The sequence below is a fragment of the Mastigoproctus giganteus genome, chromosome 5, assembly GCF_048544385.1.
Source record: "Mastigoproctus giganteus isolate SK-2022 chromosome 5, ASM4854438v1, whole genome shotgun sequence".
Taxonomy (NCBI): Eukaryota; Metazoa; Arthropoda; class Arachnida; order Uropygi; family Thelyphonidae; genus Mastigoproctus; species Mastigoproctus giganteus.
In genome coordinates this window covers 58,452,737-58,475,518 of record NC_143579.1, presented here as the reverse complement: position 1 = coordinate 58,475,518, position 22,782 = coordinate 58,452,737, and the positions used below count along the sequence as shown (strand labels likewise).

The 22,782-nt window shown below is 37.1% G+C and overlaps 1 protein-coding gene across 1 annotated transcript in view; it reads left to right on the top strand.

Annotated features, from left to right (window-relative positions):
* Positions 1-22,782, top strand: part of DNAlig3 (DNA ligase 3) — a 305,218-nt gene that overhangs the window by 101,230 nt on the left and 181,206 nt on the right. The window contains exon 8 of the mRNA XM_090374562.1: positions 8,053-8,132. Within this exon, the coding sequence (XP_090230688.1) occupies positions 8,053-8,132 (80 nt within the window). The remainder of the gene's footprint in view (positions 1-8,052; positions 8,133-22,782) is intronic.

Here is a 22,782-nt window from a genome sequence, read left to right as displayed (position 1 = left end):
CATCTGCTCAACCTTTCCAGATCCTGTTGCAGCAGCATAGTGTCAATAGTGTCCTCGACAACCCTGCCTACCTTTGTATCGTCTGCAAACTTGGACATTAAGCTTGATATACCATCATCAATATCATTTATGAATACAGAAAACAATAATGGACCCAACGCTGAGCCCTGAGGGACTCCACTAATAACATTAGTCCACGACGACCAGTGTCCATTGATTACCACTCTCTGTCTTCTCCCCCTCAACCACCCCTTTATCCACAGCAGAAATTTGCCTCCAATGTCACACTGCTCCAATTTGTGCAGCAGTCTTCCATGTGCAACAGTATCAAAAGCCTTTCTAAGATCCAAGTATATAATATCAAAGTTATTCCCTGCATCCAGTTCCTTTGTGACTGCATCATAGTATCCAATCAAATTGGTCAGGCAAGACTTCCCCTTAACAAAACCATGCTGTGTCCGAGCTATCAGGCGTAATGTCCATGTTTGCAGACGACAAAAAGGTTTGATCATAACAGTAAGGATGATAAGCTACTGCAACAGAATCTAGAAAGGTTGAGCAGATGGGCTGAGTGGCAACTGAAGTTTAACCTTGAGAAATGTAAATTACTGCATGTGGGTAACAGTAATCCCAGAATAACATACCAACTATGCGGTACTACACTCATGATAGTGCAGGATGAAAAACATGTCAGGTTATTGTGCAGTCAGTTTTGAAATTTTCCGGACAGTGCAGGCGGGCTGCCAGAGTAGGTCATGGGTTTTGTCAATGATATACAGGAATTTTGCGAGCAGCGATAAAATGGTGATTATCCCCTTGTAGAGTATAAGGCAATGGTCAGGCCACACCTTGAGTACTGTATACAGGTCTGGAGGAATCATTTTAGGAAGGATGTAGAGTTGCTAGAACATGTACAGAGAAGGACAACAAATCTGGAGAGGGGAAACAAAGAGGTGCCCTTATGAAGAAAGGCCTAGGTTCTGCAAATTGCAGCGTCTCGAGACTATGCACTTGTGAGATGTTGATGATCTGATTGAGGTGTATAAGGTCCTGAATTGGTTTACAAAGCAGGCTTAGGGCTGACAGGATTCTTTCTCTTGCTGTGATTACAAACCAGAGTGGGCATTAACTGAAATTGAGGAAAGACAGTTGTCGAATAGCTGAGCAGAAATTTGACTTTAGCCAGCGGGTAGTTGATTGCTAGAAGAAACTGCCATCTGTTGTTTTTGAGGTTGACAGCTTAAATAAATTCAAGAAACAATTGGACAAACTTTAGGTTCAAATGGATGGGTTTTTTTTTTTTGTTGTTTTTGTTGCTGCTGTATAACAAACCCAGGGCTCACATCTGGTACGGGCTTGGCACACCCAGGGTTCTGAGCTGAATATCATCATTCTTCTCTTTTTTAATGATTCGCTTCTGTTCTCTCTCTCTTTCTTGGTAATTCAGAATTTTTTTTTGGCTGGTGCAGCACAAGCCGCAGGCTCCCTTGTACTATATGGCTAATAATAATAAGCTTGTTTTATTGCACCATGTGCCTCTTAAATGCTAATGCTAACTTCATATCCAGGATTGAATATTTTACTAATGTGAACAGCTGCAGTCTGCGAGGGTAGCACAGTGGTATTGTTACTCTCTTCCCCACATCGAGTGGAAAAGGCCCCCGTTCGGATGACGCGAGAAGCTTTAATGGGCTTTTTTTTTACTCCGGGACTGAGTTAATCGGTCTCAGGCATAGATTGCAAGGTTTTTCCCCCAGAAACTGTTTTTTTTTTGGTCCAGCAAACAGGCAAATCGACCAGAGAATATACGCAATTTACAGACAAAATACATATATTGGTATATATTAGAAATAATGGGTGGCGCTAATATAATTATTTGAATTTGAATTTGTGCACAGCTGCACTTTGTCATATTGAAATAACGCTGCTGTGCTGCCAGCTCTTATTACACATTTGATTCTTTTATGAGCTTATCCAATTTCTGAATGTAGTCTGCACGAGTGGCATTGTCACCATCCTTCCCACAGCTGGTGGAAAAGGCAGAGGATCAAATCGTGTCAATGGCATCAGGGATTTTTATGGGCTTATTTTCGCTCTGTAGATGGGTTAGTCCAGTGGTTTTCAACCTATTTTTTAATAACGGCACCCCTAATTAATTAATTTTATTTTGCGGCATCCCTACTCAATTTTCTGCCTGCTAGATCTGATTCTCTCTCTGTATATATATATAATATTAAAACATTTATGCTATATGCTAGCTATTACAATAATATAATTATAAAAATTACATTTACATAATACAAATTATATATATACAGTATATAATGGTGCTCTTACGAAGAAAGGCTTAAGTTTTGCAAATTACAGTGTCTGGAGACTAGGCACCAGCGAGGTGATCTGATAGAGGTGTATAAAGCCTTGAATGGTTTGAGCATGCTCAATGCTGATGGGATTCTTCCTCTAGCTCAGAAAAATCACCTGAGAGGGCATAAATTCAAATTGAGGAAAGACAGATGTAGGATAGACGTGCGGAAATTTGCCTTTAGCCAGCGGGTGGTTTGGTGGAACAGACTTCCATCCCTTGTGGTGGAGGTTGATAGCCTAAATAAGTTTAAGGCTCAGCTGGACAGGTATTTTGAATGAACAGAGGGGTGAAGTGGAAGTGGGTTTTTTTTTTTTTTTTTTTTTTTGGCTGATGCTGCATAAGCTTGCTTTCTTGCATCAAATGCCTCTACTAATGCTAATGCTATAACTCCTTTTAAAGTAGAATTTAGTCTTTACTTGGGCCAGTAGAATTTGTTTTCTAATGACTCCTCCTAGAGGAGAAGCTTGAATACTCATTACATTCATTCATTCTTCAAGATTTTCAAATGATTTTGCTCAGTTGAAGTGACTGGAATGTCTTGTAATATAAGCAGTATGAATAAAGTATATTTTTCTCAAACTTAGCAACTAATGGTATGCCGATAACTATTAATGAACTTCTGCATGATGTTTAAAAGTTATGTAGAAACTATTTTTATGTTTTTACAGTCAGAGTGAGATAATCAAGCTTAATTAATGGAGGCAGTATGAATAAAGTATATTTTTCTGAAACTTAGTGACTGATGTAGTATTCTTTTAATTTTTAGTCAACTTCTGTATGACATTGAGAAATTATGCAGAAACAATCTCTGAAGTTTGATCTGTTTTTCAGCAGGAATGAGATATTCATGCTTAATTTCATTTTAGTTATTTCACTGTTACAGTTTCCCTTGGATGCAAGCATAACAGTATAAAGATAAGTTCCTTTTATCTTAGAATCTTTATATAGTTTTTTGTTCTAATGATCAAATGCAAAACTTTCAGTAACAGTAAATCTGTATGTTTGTATTATTTTGGTTTCAAAATAATACAAACTAAACATCTTGTCTAAATGATCCTGCAGTGCTTCTTTAACTAGTGCCTCCATTAATTTTCCTGGAACAGAAGTTAAACTCACAGGTCTATAATTACTTGTGTCAGCCTTTGATCCTCCTTTGTGAATTGGGGTCACATTTGCACATCTCCAGTCTGTGGGTACCTCCCCTGAGTCCAAGGAAGCTCTCATAATTATGGCTAAGGGTTTGCTTACTTCCTCTGCTGCCTCCTTTAATATAACTGGATAGATCCCATCCACCCCAGGTGCCTTTCTTGTGTTTATCTTCAACAATTTCTCCTCCACTTTACTCTCAGTTATTACAAGATTCTCTAGCTTACTGCCAGAGTTGAATACACCTCTGGCTTTCCCCTCTCTGAATAACTCCTCATGTGTGAATGTTGATGCAAAATATTCATTTAGTTTGTTAGCTACCTGAGCAGGATTATCAACAGTTGAACTATTGATATCAAGTGGGCCAATCTGATTCATCCCTTTCCTTCTAGAGTTTACATAAGTAAAGAACTCTTTGCTGTTTTTCTTTGCATCCCTTGCCAAAGATTTCTCGTAACCTGCCTTCGCCTGCCTAACCTCCTTTGTAACTTGGTTACAGATCAACTTGTATCTATCATAGGCTTCTGTGTCATGTGTTAATTTGTATGAGTCCCATGCATGTTTCTTCTCTGCCATATGCCTCATCAGTTTATCCGACATCCATTTAGGCCTAAACCTTGAACAATATTTCTTAGTTGGTATGTAAAGCCTAGTAGCTTCCAAGATAAGTTCTTTGAATGCTTCCCATTTTGCATTTGCTGTTGGTAACATCATCAGTTGGTCCCACTGTATAGAATTTAAATACTGTCTCAGTCCATCGTAGTCGCCTTTACGAAAGCAATAACCCTTCCCTTTACCCCTAATGGTAGTTACCTCTTTGAGTAAATCCCACTTCAGCACACTGTGATCACTGCCACCTAGTGGTTCATTTATCTGCAGATTCTTAATGCATGAAGAATCACTGCTGATAATCAAATCAAGAGTATTCCTCCCTCTAGTTGCCTCCCGAACATGCTGATGTAGAAAACAATCATCCAATAAATCCACAAAAGCCTTGCTAGTGTGTGAGTGACCTGCCCCCAAATTCCAGTCAATATCTGGGAAATTAAAATCTCTCATTATAAGACTCTCTGATTTACTGTCCCCTTCTATTTCCCTGTACAGTTTCTTATTATACTCATCAGAGTCACTAGGCCTATAGCACACTCCTACTCTCAATTTTGATCTCCCAATGCTTATGTCACACCAAACTGACTCGACACTGCACTGTCGAGCAATGTCCACTGGCTTCACTTCCTTGGATTTTATGTGTTTCTTAAGTAATATCATAACCCTTCCTCCCTTCCTATCCAGTCTATCCTTTCTGTAGACGTTGTGCTTCCCAAATTCCAGTTCTGCATTCCTTATATCTGTGTGACACCACGTCTCTGATATCCCAACAATATCTGTCTTTGATATTTTGAGCAATAGCACAAATTCATCAAGTATCAGACTTAATGTCTAAGTTTGCAGATGATATAAAGGTTGGCAGGGTTGTTAATGAGAGTAATGAAGGTATGCTGCTGCAACAAGATCTAGAAAAATTAGGCAGATGGACTGAGAAAGGGCAGTTGAAGTTTAACATTGACAAATGCAAGGTACTGCATATGGGTAGCAGAAATCCCATAGTAATGTATGAACTGTGTGGTGCTAAACTCAGGTAGTAGAAAATGAAAAAGACCTGGGGATAATTGTACATTCTGCTATGAATTTCTCTGAACAGTGCAGAAGGCTGCCAGGATAGCTCATGGGGTTTTGTCAATGATATACAAGAATTTTGCTAGCAGAGATAAGGAGATGATTATCTCATTGTATAAGGCAATGATCAGGCCACATCTTGAGTTCTGCATACAGGTCTGGAGTCCTCATTTTAGGAAGTATGCAGAGTTGTTGGAATGGGTACAGAGAAGGGAAACAAGATTGGTGAGGGGAACAAAGGCTTCACTTCTGCAATTTGTGGCATCTGGAAACTAGGCACCTGCAAGGTGGTGTTTAAGGCTTTTAATGACAAGCAAACTCAGTGCTGATGGGATTCTTCTTCTTGCTCAGACTATGAATGCACACAGGAGACATAATTCAAATTGAGGAAGGATGGTTGCAGAATAGATGTGCAGAAGTTTGCCTTCAGCCAACAGGCGCCTCCGTAGCCAGGTGGGAAGGAGCAGCAGCAGTGCGTAACACACGCTTCTTGATTAGACCGGGGTTCGAGCCCGTCACCACCAAATACGGAGGATGCGGAAAGGTCAGTGAATGACCACCGCATATCCCGGAGCAATATGGCCATAGTTGCTAATGCTCCTGAAAAAAAAAAAAAAAAAAACAAACAAGCCTTCAGCCAACATATGGTTCACGGCTGGAACAAGCTTCTGTCCACTTTTGTGGAAGTGGATAGTTTGAATAAATTCAAGGAAGAACTAAACAAACTATTGGAATGGATGGATAAGTGAAATGGGATTTTTTTTTTGGCTGTTGCTGTATAAGCTTGCTTTCTTTCATCCTTTGCCACTATTAATACTAATACTTTGTTCACTTTAAACTTGATAATTTCTCATCAATGGAGAGAGACTGTGTCCTTATTCACTTTTAAACATGATAATTTCCCCTCAATTGTTTTTTCATATCACAGATTTGTTCAGTTCCAAATAATTATTACATGAACTAATTGACTCTTTTTCTTTAAAAATACATATTTCTATGTGAATATTGATGCAAAACACCAATTCAACTCATCATCCAGCTGCATACGATAATCAGTACTGATCTCACTGCTCTTCTGCAGTAGGCCAACATGTGTTATTTCTTTCCTTTCACTGTTCATGTATGCAAAGAGTTTGCTATTTTTTTTGGACATTTTTGATAATTTCCTCTCATATTCTGCATGTCTCATCCCTGAATAACTTGATTACAAACTAGTTTACGAATTCCATATCAGTGTGCCTTGATAACCTTTAGATATCTCAAGCAGCCTTCTTTCTGATACTAATTTCAGTTTAAACTTTAAACCATATCTTTTTAAAGGTATTAAAGAGTTTCTAGAGTATCCCCCCCTCCTTTTAAAGTAGAATTTAGTCTTTACTTGGGCCAGTAGAATTTGTTTTCTAATGACTCCTCCTAGAGGAGAAGCTTGAATACTCATTACATTCATTCATTCTTCAAGATTTTCAAATGATTTTGCTCAGTTGAAGTGACTGGAATGTCTTGTAATATAAGCAGTATGAATAAAGTATATTTTTCTCAAACTTAGCAACTAATGGTATGCCGATAACTATTAATGAACTTCTGCATGATGTTTAAAAGTTATGTAGAAACTATTTTTATGTTTTTACAGTCAGAGTGAGATAATCAAGCTTAATTAATGGAGGCAGTATGAATAAAGTATATTTTTCTGAAACTTAGTGACTGATGTAGTATTCTTTTAATTTTTAGTCAACTTCTGTATGACATTGAGAAATTATGCAGAAACAATCTCTGAAGTTTGATCTGTTTTTCAGCAGGAATGAGATATTCATGCTTAATTTCATTTTAGTTATTTCACTGTTACAGTTTCCCTTGGATGCAAGCATAACAGTATAAAGATAAGTTCCTTTTATCTTAGAATCTTTATATAGTTTTTTGTTCTAATGATCAAATGCAAAACTTTCAGTAACAGTAAATCTGTATGTTTGTATTATTTTGGTTTCAAAGCACCCATATCTTCTGTATGAATACAGTTTATAAATCTTTTGGAGGAAAATGAGATAACATGCTTTAACAGACTAGTGAAGGGCCTGTCTTTTTGTCTTTTATCTCATTTGGCACAATCTTGCTGTCAGTTGTCATTTTCAATTAATTTTGAGAAATATATGCCTATTCTTATTTAAATCTTATGTCCTGTATCATTGGTTGCTATGCTTAGTTATTCAGATTGTCAATCTAGAATCATTTGTGAATACTTTGGAGCAAATCTGTAACCCCACATACAACTCTCGCAACTTCAATGTAATTTTTATGTACTTGTGTGATCACCAAATTCTTTTTTGGGTAAAGAATTTATTTACCGATTACACATTGGTTTTTATGAAATCAGCTATTTTTCATTATTACTGTGTCCCCCCCCCCAGTCCTGAAAGACAAATGAGAAGAAACCATTATTTAATTACCATCTTCAACACAGTTATACATTATTTAGAATATCTTTTGCTGTGCAATTTCATATATGATAAAAATTGGTGCTCACTGCTTACTGAATACACCTGCATAATTCCTGTAAAATGCTGAAGATGATTTGAACACTCATTTAAATTCATTATTAATCTGGTTGTATATTACAGGTTGACTTGCTATGTTATGGCCGAAATTACTAATGTATCATAAAAAACCAAACCAAACTAAACTACTGCAGGTTATTGAATTAACATTTTGTTAACACCATCAAGAATTCTCTCTGCTCACATAGAAAGTAAAACCGGTTGCTTGATATAATGAAAAAAACATCTATGGGTCTTTTATTTTTTTATTATTGAATTATTTATTTTATACATTAATAATTTTTTGTCATTTTTAAATGTCTTATTCATTTATAGGTGGACGATTATCTTGAACATCTTACCAAACTCACAAAGGAGGAAGATCAAAAGCATTTGTTAAAAACAGTAGCTCAAAGGTAAATCATCATCATTCAAATCATAGTGATTTGAATAGTGATTACCATAGTGATCTGCATACCCAATTGGTGTACAGGTCGTTATGGTAGAATCACCTCACATTGTTAACCTTCCATTCACTGCTTTACTGAATGCTGTACTGTTTCTTATTAGATCTTTAGTCCTAGCCAGAGTAAACCCCTGTTATCACTTCATATTGGTCTGCCTTCCTTTTGGTCTGCATCTGAACCTTTTACCATTCATTTTTGCTCAACTATCTGTTTAGTTAATCTCCTTTTCTCCATCTTTTCTATATGCCCATACCATCTTATGGTTGCTCCACGTTGCATTGATTAGATATTTGTTCCCCTAAGAATTTTTTTCTCCTCATTTGTAATATGTAATTTGATTTTGTCATTAGAATAGTTTCTAATTTTTTATCAATTCTTTTATTGCTTACCCAGCTGTTAGCTTGCCACAGGTTAAAATAGGTTTAAAAACTGTTATAAATAGCTAATTTCTTTTTTTTACAAACAAATTTGTCTAACTGACTTTCTGCACCTACTTCTTTAGTTATTTTATTGTTTATTTCCATGTTTAATCTTCCATCTTCATTAAAGTCTGTTCTTAGGTGTATAAAATTAATAATTTGGTTATTTAATGTAAATTTTTTTCATCTTCTCCCTGTTTCACAAGTTTTGTTTTTTGCGTAACTAAGTTTCATTCCAAATTCTCTACAACCTTTATCTATTTGATTTAGAAAGTCTTGAAGATCTTGCAAGTTACTATTTAACAGCACAATATCATCTGCATATAACAGTGATGCAATTTTTGCATCTCCCACACTACACATTAATTTAAGAAAAAAAATCTAATGTGCCTGAAATGTAATACACTGCATATATTAATTAACTTATAAATTTTCAAGTGCTATTAGTAAAAGAATGTAAGTTAGTGATAATGGTCTTGTTTATACTCCAGCATGACCACCAGGTCAGTGGAGTTTACAATAAATCATCAATATAAATGTTAATTGCAGTCATGGGCTTGAACCATGGTCCACTCAAAGAGCAAGTGCTACTGCACTCGTGCTCTTGACCACTCGGCTACGTGGACCAGGGTTCAAGTCCATGACTGCTAAATACAGTTAACGTTTATTTCATGATTTATTGTAAATTTCACTGACCTGGTGGTTGTGCTGTAGTATAAACAGGAACATTATCACTAACTTACATTCTTTTACTAATAGCCCTTGAAAATTTATAAGTTCATTAATGTATGCGGTGTATTACATTTCAGGCACATTAGATTTTATTTCTTAAATTAATTAAATTTTTTATTTTTGTGTGATTAATTTGAAGTATAAAGTGAAAATAACTAATTTTGCAGTTACTAATTGATTAACTAATAATATATAAAAGTAATTGTTTACATTTTACTGCACATGCTGTTCAATGTAATATTCACTCCATGATTTGCAATACTTTGTTATCAACAGTGTGTGAAATGCAACACATATTTTAGGATCTGTGATTTAATAAATTAATGTTTGTAGAAGAATCAGAGATATTTACCTCAATATGATACTCTCCAGAAATTAAAGAAATAAAAAATTAACACAAAAAGATTACAGTAAAAAATCAATTGAAAACAATTCAAAAATTAATTGAAAACAATTCAAAAATTAATTAAAAATTCAAAAACAATTAAAAAATTAAAATTAAATTAAAAAGTTTAACGTAAATTTTAAAAAAATGATTTTATGTTACACTTAAAATTTACATTAAACTTTTTATTTTATTTTAAATTTTTTAATTGTTTTTGAATTTTTAATAAATTTTTTAATTGTTTTCAATTCATTTTACTGTAATATTTTTGCATTAATTTTTATTCCTTTTAATTTCTGAAGAGTATCACACGGAAGTGTTCTACGTATCATATTGAGGTAAATTTCTCTGATTCTTCTACAAATATTGATATCAATGTAAAATGTATTGAGCATCATAGTTCTGTTATATACTATCAAATAAATTAATGTATACTGTCAACACTCATTAGCATTAGCAAGAAAGCAAGCTTATATAGCAAAAAAACCTATCCCTTTGCTCCAAATGTTTGTCAAGTTCTGCCTTGAATCTATTTAAGCTATCAACTTCTGCAACCACAGATGAAAGTTTGTTCCAGCAATCACCCACACGCTGGCTAAAGGCAAACTTCCACACATCTATCCTAAAACTGTCTGTCCTCAATTTGAATTCATGCCCTCTCAGGTGATTATTCTGAGCAAGAGGAAGAATCCCCTCAGCATTGAGCATGCTCAAACCATTCAAGGCTTTATACACCTCAATCAGATCACCTCGCAGGTGCCTAGTCTCCAGACACTGTAATTTGCAAAACTTAAGCCTTTCTTCGTGAAAGCAACCCTTTGTTCTGTTCACTAATCTTGTTGCCCTTCTCTGTACTCGTTCCAACAGCTCTGCATCCTTCTTAAAATGAGGCCTCCAGACCTGTATACAGTACTCAAGGTGTGGCCTGACCATTGCCTTATATGTGGGGATAATCACATCCTTTTCCCTGCTAGAAAAATTCCTGTATATCATTGACAAGACATGAGCTACTCTTGCAGACCATCTGCACTGCTCAGAAAACTTCATATCTGACTGCACAATTACCCCCAGGTCCTTTTCATTCTCTACCACCCTCAGTGTAGTACCACACAGTTGATATGTTACTCTGGAGTTACTGCAACCCATGTGCAGTACTTTACATTTGTCATGTTAAACTTCAGTTGCCACCTCTCAACCCATCTGTTCAACTTTTCTAGATACTGTTGCAGCAGTGTACTGTCATTAGTGTCATTAACAACCCTGCCAACCTTTGTATCGTCTGCAAACTTGGACATTGAGCCTGATATGCCATCATCAATATCATTTATAAATACAGAAAACAACAATGGACCAAACACTGAACCCTGAGGGACTCCACTAATAACATTAGTCCATGAACAGCAGTGTCCATTGATTACCATTCTCTGTCTTCTCTCACTCAACCATCCCTTTATCCATAGCAGCAATTTGCCTCCAATGCCACACTGCTCCAATTTGTGCAGCAGTCTTCCATGTGCAACGGTATCAAAGGCCCTTCTAAGATCCAAATATATGATATCAAAGTTATTCGTTGCATCCAGTTCCTTTGTGACTACATCATTGTATCCAATCAAATTAGTCAGACAAGACTTCCCCTTAACAAACCCATGTTGTGTCCGAGCTATAACTGAAGTCTCATCAAGATGATCCTGCAATGTTTCTTTAACCAGTGCCTCCATTAATTTCCCTGGAACAGAAGTTAAACTAACAGGTCTGTAATTACCTGTGTTTCCCTTTGATTCTCCTTTGTGGATTGGGGTCACATTTGCACATCTACAGTCCATGGGTACCTCCTCTGAGTCCAAGGAAGCTCTCATAATTATGGCTAAGGGTTTGCTGACTTCCCTTGCCGCCTCCTTTAATATAACTGGATAGATTCCATCCACCCCCAGGTATCTTTCTTATGTTTATCTTCAACAATTTCTCCTCCACTTTACTCTCAGTTATTACAAGATTATCTAGCTTACTGCCAGAGTTGCATACATCTCTGGCATTCCCCTCCCTGAATAACTCCTCATGTGTGAATGTAGATGCAAAATATTCATTTAATTTGTTATCTACCTGAGCAGGATAATCAACAGTTGAACCATTGATATCAAGTGGACCAATCTGATTCATCCTCTTCCTTCTAGAGTTTAAATAAGTAAAGAACTCTTTGCTGTTTTTCTTTGCATCGTTTGCCAAAGATTTCTTGTAATCTGCCTTTACCTGCCTAACCTCCTTTTGTAACTTGGTTACAGTTCAGCTTATATCTATCATAGGCTTCTGTGTCACAGGTTAATTTATATGTATCCCATGCGTTTTTCTTCTCTGTCACATGTCTAATTAGTTCATCTGACATCCATTTAGGCCTAAACCTTGAACAATATTTCTTTGTTGGTATGAAAAGCCTAGTAGCTTCCAAGATTAATTCTTTGAATGCTTCCCATTTGGAATTTGTTGTTGGTAACATCATCAGTTGGTTGCACCATATAGAATTTAAATATTGTCTCAGACCACCGTAGTCACCTTTACATAAGCAAAAACCTCCCTTTACCCTTGATGGTAGTTACCTCTTTGAATTAATCCCACTTCAGCACACTGTGATCACTGCCACCTAGTGGTTCCTTTATCTGCAGATTCTTGATGCATGAAGAATACTACTGATAATCAGATCAAGAGTATTACTCCCTCTAGTTGCTTCCCGAACATGCTGATGTAGAAAACAATCATCCAATAAATTCACAAAAGCCTTGTTAGTGTGAGAGTGACCAACCCACAAATTCCAGTCAATGTCTGGGAAATTAAAATCCTCCATTATAAGACTCTCTGATTTACTGGCCCACTCTATTTCTCTGCACAATTACTCATTATACTCATCAGATTCAATTGGCCTATAACACACACACACTCTCATTTTTCCTTTCCCAGTACTTATATTGCACCAAACAGACTCAACATTGCATTGTCCACCAATATCAATTGGATGCACTTCCTTAGATTTTATGTGTTTCTTAACTAACAGCATAACCCCTCCTCCCTTTATGTCCTGTCTATCCTTTATGTACACATTGTACTCCCCAAATTCCATTTCTGCACTGCTTATGTCTGTGTGACACCATGTCTCTGATATCCTAACAATATCTGCCTTTGATGTCTTGACTAGCACTTCAAGCTCATCGAATTTATTAACTATACTCCTAGCATTGGTGTACATGCAAGTATACATGCACCTGTTTCTACTCTTAGTTATCCTAACACAGCCCATGTATTTTCTTATTCCACTATGACTCCCAGCAGTCTTGGAAATCCCCATTGCCTTGCTTTCAAGGCTGCTGCTCAATTGCATTTCAATAGAAGTAGTGCAAGAGTCACTTTTACCTCTGTCAGCGGCTACCGTTAATCTTTTAGTCCGTGTATCCCCCCAAGCTAGCAGTTTTCCAACTCATCTAACTCTGCCTCGATAGCATCAGCAAATATTCTTGCACCCTTTCTATATAAGTGTATCCCATCCTTGTAGAAGCAGTCTCTCCTGTTAACAAGCACAGACCAGGCTGAGAAAAATTCTACCCATTGAGCCTTGCACAATCTCTCCAGGGCCAAATTGATCGACAAGGCTCTCATCATATTCTCCCTCCTATCGTGTCTGGGCAGAATTGCAGACACTTTCAAATTCAACCCTAACTCACGGCTTTTTTTCAGCATTGACTTGTACTTGTTAAGTAATTTCGCTGGTCTCCTACTGTTAATATCATGAGTGCTAACGTGTACAACAATATCACCCTTTGTGCCCTTAAAAGATGATATCTGCTCTACAACGTTATCAACCTTTGCCCCTGGCAAACATACAAACATACTCTGTTCTTGTTCCACCTATCCTTTTTGCACAATATGTTTCCCGTTTCCCTGACAATAGAGTTACCTACAACAACTGGTTACTTTGGGACCAGTGCATTCTGCCTTTGGGTTTGCTACTGTGTTGCTTGATGTTCAAGTGCAAGCTCTGGCATTGATGTGGACAGCTGAGAGCTTGATGGGCCCTCAATTTAAATCCTTCGAGGGCATCCACCCTGTCCTTCAAGCTCTCATAAAGGCCCATAACAACGCTGAGTTGTCGCCTGATTTCCTTGCACTCCTTACATCGTGAACACACAAAGACATTCCCCATGCCAATATCATGTCCCATTCCTAATTTCTGCACAAACGTCAAACAGGCAGTGCATTTCAATCGACTGTGATTCAGAGGACAACTGTCCCCCTCAGTTTTCCCCTGAGCCACAGCACTTCCATCAGTTTGAGACTTTTGCTTTGCTGCTCTGGTCTGAGTCATGATTTCTATTCAAGTTCAATTAATTCCAATACAAAACATAACCCTAAACTTATATCCCAATGCAGTTATAACACTATATATATATATATGTATTTCAGTATCGAATGTTATCTCCGAGTTACGTTATATGACTTTCTTATCCCCTGTCAACTTATATGTATTAATTTACGATGTTACGTTTGTAATAACTAGGTCGCTATACTTATTTAGTTAAAGTACAATTCAATTGACAATGAAATTTAATAAGATTAATAAATTTTACTGGTTAATTGATACTATTATATTCGCTATCTAGTTTTCCGTTAAACCTTACGCTATCTAGTTTTCCGTTAGCCCTTACGCTATCTAGTTTTCCGTTAGCCCTTACGCTATCTAGTTCACTACCTATAACACACACCTCATAATGCAGTTTACTTATTTCTTCCTGGAAAAAATGCACTGGCTTTTATGTGTGAACTGAGACCATTTTGTTTCTGCACAGCTACTATATTGGACATTCATTCCTCCAATCAGTGCACAACAACAAAAATAATATCCAGTGCTTCAACCACAATATATGGTATATGGTTAGCCTACACGCAATATGTATGAAACAAAGAAATAAATTGCCAGATTTTCAAGGAATGTAAGTTAGTGATAATGTTCTTGTTTATACTCTGGCACGACCACTCCACTGGGTGGTCGTGCTGGAGTATGGTTTAATAAGAAGTGAATATAATGGTTTAATAAGAAGTGAAATGAAGTGAAGTGGAATAAAAGAAATGATAACAGTTTAATGAGATTCGCCTCATTAAACCACTTTCTAATGTTTCCTCTAATCCTCACACAGACTTTCTATTTTTATACAAACATTTTATTCTTAAAAGATTCTCCTTGATGACATATTTTTCTAAAATTAGAAGGAGCTGATTTATAGGTACTTTGTTATATTTTTTTCAACATCAGAAAGCCTAAATACTTTGTGGTTATATTCCTATGACTTTTTTATAATTTTTATTAGTGAAAACGTTTGATCAATCTCAACATCCCTGTCTGGCATAAAACTTGAATGTTTTTACATAGGGTTATCAGAATTTTTAATAACTCCAACAAGTGGTATATGTTAAGATAAAATAAAAGATAAAAATAAAATTATAATGTATATTTATATTATTATTATATTATTTACACCAATGTAAATTTGCTCATAAAACTATTGATTTAAAATAAGGTAGAAGTAAGATAAAAAGATAAAAATAGGAAAAAGCATTGTAGCTTTTGAAATCCCAGGATGTCTGTCAACAATAAAATTATAAAACAATGCAACAAATAAGAAAGTAAATTAAGCAGTACCAGAGACTGGAGGATTATATGACCATTAATTACTCGTGCACCATCCTATGATGCCATCATAGACTGGACTGATATGAAGGTGGCGCCTCCATAGCCAGGTGGGCAGGAGCAGCAGTGCGTGGCACACGCTTCTTGATTAAACCGGGGTTCGAGCCCATGACCACCAAATACGGAGGATGTGGAAAGGTCAGGGAATGACCACTGCATATCCCCAGAGCAATATGGCCTTAGTTGCTAATGCTCCTAAAAACCAAATAACAAACAACAAACATATGAAGGTCTGAGCTGTGGTTGAAGTGAGTGAAATTGGTGGTGGTGGTGGTGGTGATATAAAGTGATTCCAAACAATGGCAGTGATATGGCTGATGTGCATGATCTACCACATAAACCTGATTTGGTCAGAAGTGTGTTCCATACTCTAAAAATGTTGAGCCAATGGGGAATCATCAACCTTCTCATAGAAGCTAATTGTTCATTTATATGGTCTTGTAGATGTCATTAGTTTGACTTGCATAACATTCATTGCACTCGGGGCAGTCTATACAGTGCCCTTACGGAAAGCACAGTTGATATAATCACCATCCACCATAAAAATGCACATCAATATGAAGTATGTCCTCCATGAATGGCAATACAAGTGACAAAGCATTGCGGTAGAGAGCGGTGAATGTTATCTTGATGAATGTTGAGCCATGCTTCTTGCACTTGTTCCGTAAGTTGAATATTATAAAACTCACAGCACAAGTGGGGGGGCTAAGAACCAGAGGTCAGTGAATATCCTGTCATCTCTAATAAGTGTAGTGACCTTGAGGCCATTCTATAGTGAGGTGAATGAAACTAGTTAATTTCAATACTTCTAAAACTCAGTCATGTTTTATTTCTCACAGAAAGGAGTACTGCTTCTATGCTCATTTTCAGTGGCACTCATTTGTATTTCTAGACAAGATCACATATCTCTATTAGGGATTACCCTGACTTTGGCATAAACACATCACAAATGTTGCTACATCTGTATAAAAAAAAAATGGATTTTTCTTTTTTGTTTGCAGCAGTACCTTTCTTCTAAACCAGTACTCAATCTCTGAAAATCTAAAATCTGCCTTGTTATGGAATATTGTTCCCATATCTAGGATGGTACCCCTAAAACCTCTTTTAACCTTCTAGATCCCATTCAGAAGAGAGCAGTCAGGTTAATTAATGATATGTCTCTTACTAAGTCTGCCCACTCTCTGTTTTATAGACTTCAGTTTTTGCTGTATGTGTTTTCTGTAGATACTTCCATGGATGCTCTTCTTCTGAATTAGTAGTAATAATAGTGCAAATGATGCAAGGAAGCAAGCTTATATCAACAAAAAAAAAAAAAAAAAACTCACACACACACACACACACACTTTGCCGATCCTTACCCTCCAAGCATTTGTCTAGTTCATGCTTGAATTTATGAGTGGTTGATTGTTGGAACAGGTGGAAGTGTGTTCCAACAATCAACAATTTCTTTTTTGTTTGCAGAATTACTTTTCTTCTAAACCAGTACTCAATCTCTGAAAATCTAACATTTGCCCTGTTATGGAATATTGTTCCCACATCTAGGATGGTACTCCTAAAACCTCTTTCAACCTTCTAGATCCCATTAGAAGAGAGCAATCAGGTTAATTAATGACATGTCCCTTACTAAGTCTAAGTCACTCACTGGCTGAAGGCAAACTTCTACATATCTATCCTGCAACCATCCTTCCTCGACTTAAATTTATGCCCCATCATGTGCAAGAGGAAGGATGCCATTCACATTCAGTTTACTCAATCCATTCGAGGCCTTAAACACCTCAATCAGATCACCCCACAGAAATCTAGTCTCCAGATGCTGTATTTCGCAGAACTAAAGCCGTCCCATCACCAATCTGGTTGCCCTTCTCTGTACCTGTTCCAGCAGATATACTGGGCAGTTATAAAATAAGTTTCCCTATTCAGGAGACCCTAGTGTCAAAACGGTTAGAGATAGCACTGTGAAAATCAGTGGGTATGTTATTTAGGGTATGTGGAAGCGATTTGTAGAATAAAAAAAATTAGTTCAAATTTCCGCCACCAGGGGAGAAACTCGCACTGTAAACATGAGATGGAATACTTAACTTAGGATTAGATTTTAATATCAGAACTTAGAAATCTACAGATATAGTTCTATGTGCCTTCCTTCACTTGAGATGACATTCTGAAAACGGAGGACTGTGTGCGACACAGTTTCGCGTTGTCGCACACAGCATTATGAGATGTTGACACAACATCTCATTGGGGATGTTGGCTACATGCTGTTTAATGCTTGCTTTAAAATCGACAAGCATCCGTATGCCACCATGGCAAACTCTGTCTTTCAGGTATCCCCATAGCCAGAAATCACAGGGATTGAGGGCTGGCCAGAACTATGGAACGTCTCTAGAAATGATGCGATCATTTCCAAATGGTGAACGGAGCAGTTCCTTCACTTGTTGACCAACTTAGGGAGGGGCACCATCTTGCATGAACACTGTGGTCTCCAAACATTGCCTTTCTTGCAGAGCGGGAATGATGTGATCTCTTAGAAGAGCACAGTATCGTGCACTAGTTACCATACACCTTACAGGGCCACGAGGTGTAGACTCTTCAAAGAAAAATGGTCCGATTATAAACTGCTATGAATCCACACCATACTGTAACGTATGGACTTTGTAGTGGTCTTTCATGCACATCAGATGGACGAGAAGTTCCCCATATTCGGCAGTTTTGTGCATTTACAGCCCTATGAAGAGTGAAATATGTTTCATCAGACACAAGATCATTTGAGCCCATGTATCGTCTAGTTCCATATGAGCCAGAAATCAAAGAGAAAAGTCTATTTGTTGTTGCTAATCACAAGACTTTAGTTCTTGCACTATGTGAATCTTGTATGGGAACCAGCATAAAATTATTCGAAGCACTTTACGGACAATAGGCCATGGAAGGTTCAAATCTCTTGACACACCTATGGCACTACTGACTGGTAGTGTTTCGCATTCTGATACATGGTTACCTACCTCCATTCTGATACGTGGTTGTCCCCTGCCTGGAATTACACCTAACTCCCCAGTTGCTTCAGATTTATTTATTAGTTTTTGAAGCCCCACTGACATCAAAGATCCTTTACGCAAACTTTAAGTTTCCGATATTCACATAGTGCTGCATTAGCATTACTATTATTCTGGTAGAACAGTTTTACTAAAACAGCACGTTCCTTTTTTGTAAGAGCCATAATGGTTATTTATGGTGGCATTGGCCTTTCTGCTTTTATATAACAGGATGTCATTTGCGTAAGCAGCATGTCTTGAAGTAAATGACAACTTTTACATATGTGCAGCACCGTTTTCCCCTGGTGGCAGAAATTCGAACTAATCTTTTTCTTCTACAAATTGCTTCTCCATACCCTAAACGACATACCCACCGATTTTCAGTGCTAACTCTTAACTGTTTTGACACAAGTCTCTGAATAGGGAAACTTATTTTATAACCACCTGGTACATCCTTTCTGAAGTGAGGCCTCCAGACCTGTATACAATACTCTAGATGAAACCTAACCATGGCCTTGTACAAAGGGATAATCACCTCCTTATCCTTACTAACAAAGTTTCTGTATATCATTGACAAAACCCCATGAGCTGTCCTGGCAGCATGTCTGCACTGCTGAGGGAATGTCATATCTGACTGCACAATTGCCCCTAGGCCTTTTTCATTTTCTACTACCCTGAATATAGATTGACACAGTTGATAATTTTCTCTGAGATTGCTGCTACTCACATGCAATACCTTGTATTTGTTAATGTTAAACTTCAACTACCATTTCTCAGCCCTTCAACCTAATTTTTCTAAAGCTTGTTCCAGTAGCATACTGTCATTACCTACCCTGCAAACTTAGACATTAAGCCCGATATACCTTCATCAATATCATTAATAAATACAGAAAGTAACATTGGGCCCTGCACTGGAACTTGTGGAACTCCACTAATAATATTACCCCACAAAAAGCAGCATCCATTGATAACCACTCTCTGTCTTCTTTCACTGAACCATCCCTTTATCCATAAGCAGTAATTGTCCCTAATTGCACACTGCTCCAATTTGTAGAGCAGTCTTTTATGTGCAACAGTGTCAAAAGCCTTCCTGAAATCCAAGTACAGTCAGTCCTCGTATAACAGTTGTTTACACTACACGAATTCGATCATACATGATTTATAAATAGGGGAACGATATCGTACATAACACAAACCGAATTCGATTATGCATGATTTGCCTTTGTGTCAAACGCAGAATCACCCTAATTGAACTTGTAATAGAGCCACAGAAAAGGTTCGACAGGCAAAGGCAGTTTATGAGAAATCACTAGCAAACAGAGCAAAGAGGGGGGATAAAGAATTCTTCACATATATAAATGCCAAGAAGAGCAGGACAAACCAGATCGGATCTTTACGTAAGGGAAAGGGGATAGTATTAAATACACCAGCTGCCATTGCAGATGAACTCAACAGTTATTTTGCATCGATATTTACAAATGAAAAACCTTTTGTGGTAATGGGAAATTGTGTGAGCGAAGTTAAAAAATATGTAATTAATGATATTGAAATTTTGCAAGATTATTTAATGAAAAAACTTTCGAACCTACAGGCCAATAAAGCTCTTGGAGTTGATGGAATATACCCTATAATCTTAAGGGAGGCGGCAAGCGAGTGCATTGAACCATTGAGGCTAATTATGTGAGCATCACCAGACTCTGTGGAGATTCCCTTGGATTGGAAAAGTGCAAATGTATCTCCCATACATAAGGGTGGCTCTAAAAGTGAAGTTGGAAATTATCGACCTCTCAGTCTGATTTCAGTAGTAGGGAAAATCATGGAGGCAATGATCAAGGGTGGAATTCAGGATCATTTGGATCGAATTGAAATTCTCAAGGATACTCAGCATGGTTTTAAAGGGAAAATCATGTTTAACAAATCTGGTTCGCTATTTCGAAAGGGTCACTGACGTGTTGAATTTAGGGAATAATTTCGACATTGTTTATTTAGATTTTAGCAAAGCTTTTGACTCAGTCCCACATGAGCGGTTGCTTTATAAGCTGGAACAGGTTGGAATCACTGGGAAAATCCTTAGATGGATAGAAGGATTGCTTCAGGGCAGGAGGCAGAGGGTTGTGATAAATGGCTATTCCTCAGATTGGGTTGATGTAAGAAGTGGGGTTCCCCAAGGATCAGTATTAGGACCACTGTTGTTTTTAATTTTCATAAACGACATTGATGAAGGGATAGAGGGCGTGATGTCTAAATTTGCAGATGATGTTAAAATTGGTAGAGTAATTAATGATCACTGTCAAGCTGAGCTTCTTCAGAGAGACCTAGATAGACTTCAGGAATGGTCAGAAAAATGGCAGCTATGCTTTAATCCAACAAAGTGTAAGGTATTACACCTGGGAAACAGTAATCCCAAAATAACTTATTCACTTGGTGGAGTTCAACTAAACCCAGTACTGGAGGAAAGGGACTTGGGTGTTATGATACGGTCAGACATGAAATTCTCTGAGCATTGTAAACAGGTTACAAGTAAGGCCCATGGTGTCCTATCGATGATCTATCAAACTTTTGCAAGTAGAGATAGGGACGTGATAATCCCATTATATAAGGCTTATGTTAGACCACACTTGGAATACTGTGTTCAAGTATGGAGACCGCACCTAAAGAAAGACATCGAGCTTCTTGAAAGGGTGCAAAGACGGGTAACTCGCCTGGTGAGATCGGCAAAAGGGAGTCCTTATGAAGAAAAACTTCGAATATGTGGGTTGCAGAGTTTGGAAACTAGATACCTTAGAGGAGATTTGATTGAGGTGTTTAAGGCTCTGAGAGGCATCAGTAAAATGAATGAGGTTGAAATTTTCAAGATTATAAATGATGCTAGAACTAGGACATAAATTCAAGTTACAGGGGGAAATGTTTAGATTGGACTGCAGGAAGTTTTATTTTAGCCAGCGAGTTATAAATTACTGGAATAAGTTGCCTTCATGGGTGGTAGAGGCTGACAGTTTGGGGAAATTCAAAGGTCATCTTGATAGTACTTTCGGGTAAGGGAAGTGCATAGGATGATAGGTTTAATTTCCTTTTTTTTTTTATTAATTATTATTATTTATTTTTTTTATTTATTTATTATTTTTTTTGTTTTTATTATTGTTTTGTTTGGATTTTTTTTTTTTTTTTTTTTTGGCTGGTGCAGCATAAACCATAGGCTTTCTTGCACCATGCGGCCATTACTAACACTAATACTGATACTAATGCAACACAATAGGAATGAAGGGACGATTCATAAAATGTATTTATGTTTTTTATATCAGTGAAGGGGAAACACATTTCACTATAATAACATAAAAACCCACACAATTCCAGCTATCGGTATTATCGCAAATGCAATTAGATCAAGTTTACTACCAGTTTATAACAGATTCCACTAGCAGAAATGCAACTGGAAATTGTTTTTATTGTTTTATGGTAGTAACCCCCAGAAATGTGCTTTAGTTAAATGTGAGCTAGTGAGGTGTTAATAGTGTGTCTCTGCCTTTATGGTATTTATTCAGTTGCTACACGCACACAGCTTTGTTTATGCCTATTCATTTTGTAATTGTGCTTTATTCCCTAAAAATGAGTAAAATACTTAAAAGGCATGAAAAGGAAGCATCCTGGTGAAGACTACAGATTCAGAGAGAAAAAGAAAAGCAATATTGATAGACAGAGGCCCAGTCCGCCTCTGGACTGGGTCAAAAATTCTTACCCGGGAAAATTTGTACCGGCCGCATACTAGCGTTTATGGCCAAAATCACATCAGCCTCCATCGTCTTCTGGCCTCCGGCCCACTGGGGTTTCCCCGGTAAGGCTTATGGCCAGTCCACCTCTGTCGATAGAAAAAAAATATGATATTGTGAAACACTTTGAGCAAAATGAAAGACCATGTGATATTGCACGTGCTATAGGCCTAAATGAGGCAATACCAAGAATTAGAAATAATGCAGAGAAAATAAAATCAACTTTCATAGCAAGAACAACTCAAAGTGTAACAAAATCCATTAGATCAAGACACAAAGAATTGGAAGAGATGGAACGGCTGTCATCTGTTTGGATAGAAGATCAAACAAAGAACAAGTTTACTTACAATAGAAGCCAAAGCATTAGCAATATTTTATTATGTAATAGTCGTAATAAAATACATAAGTATTTTATTACAATTATTTATTGTGTTTGGTAATATTTTGGTTACAAATGTGTGTTCAATCTTGGATGGTTGACACCTAACCCTATTTTTCCCATGGTGCCTGTTATTTATATTGCACGAGGGTTTCTAGGAACA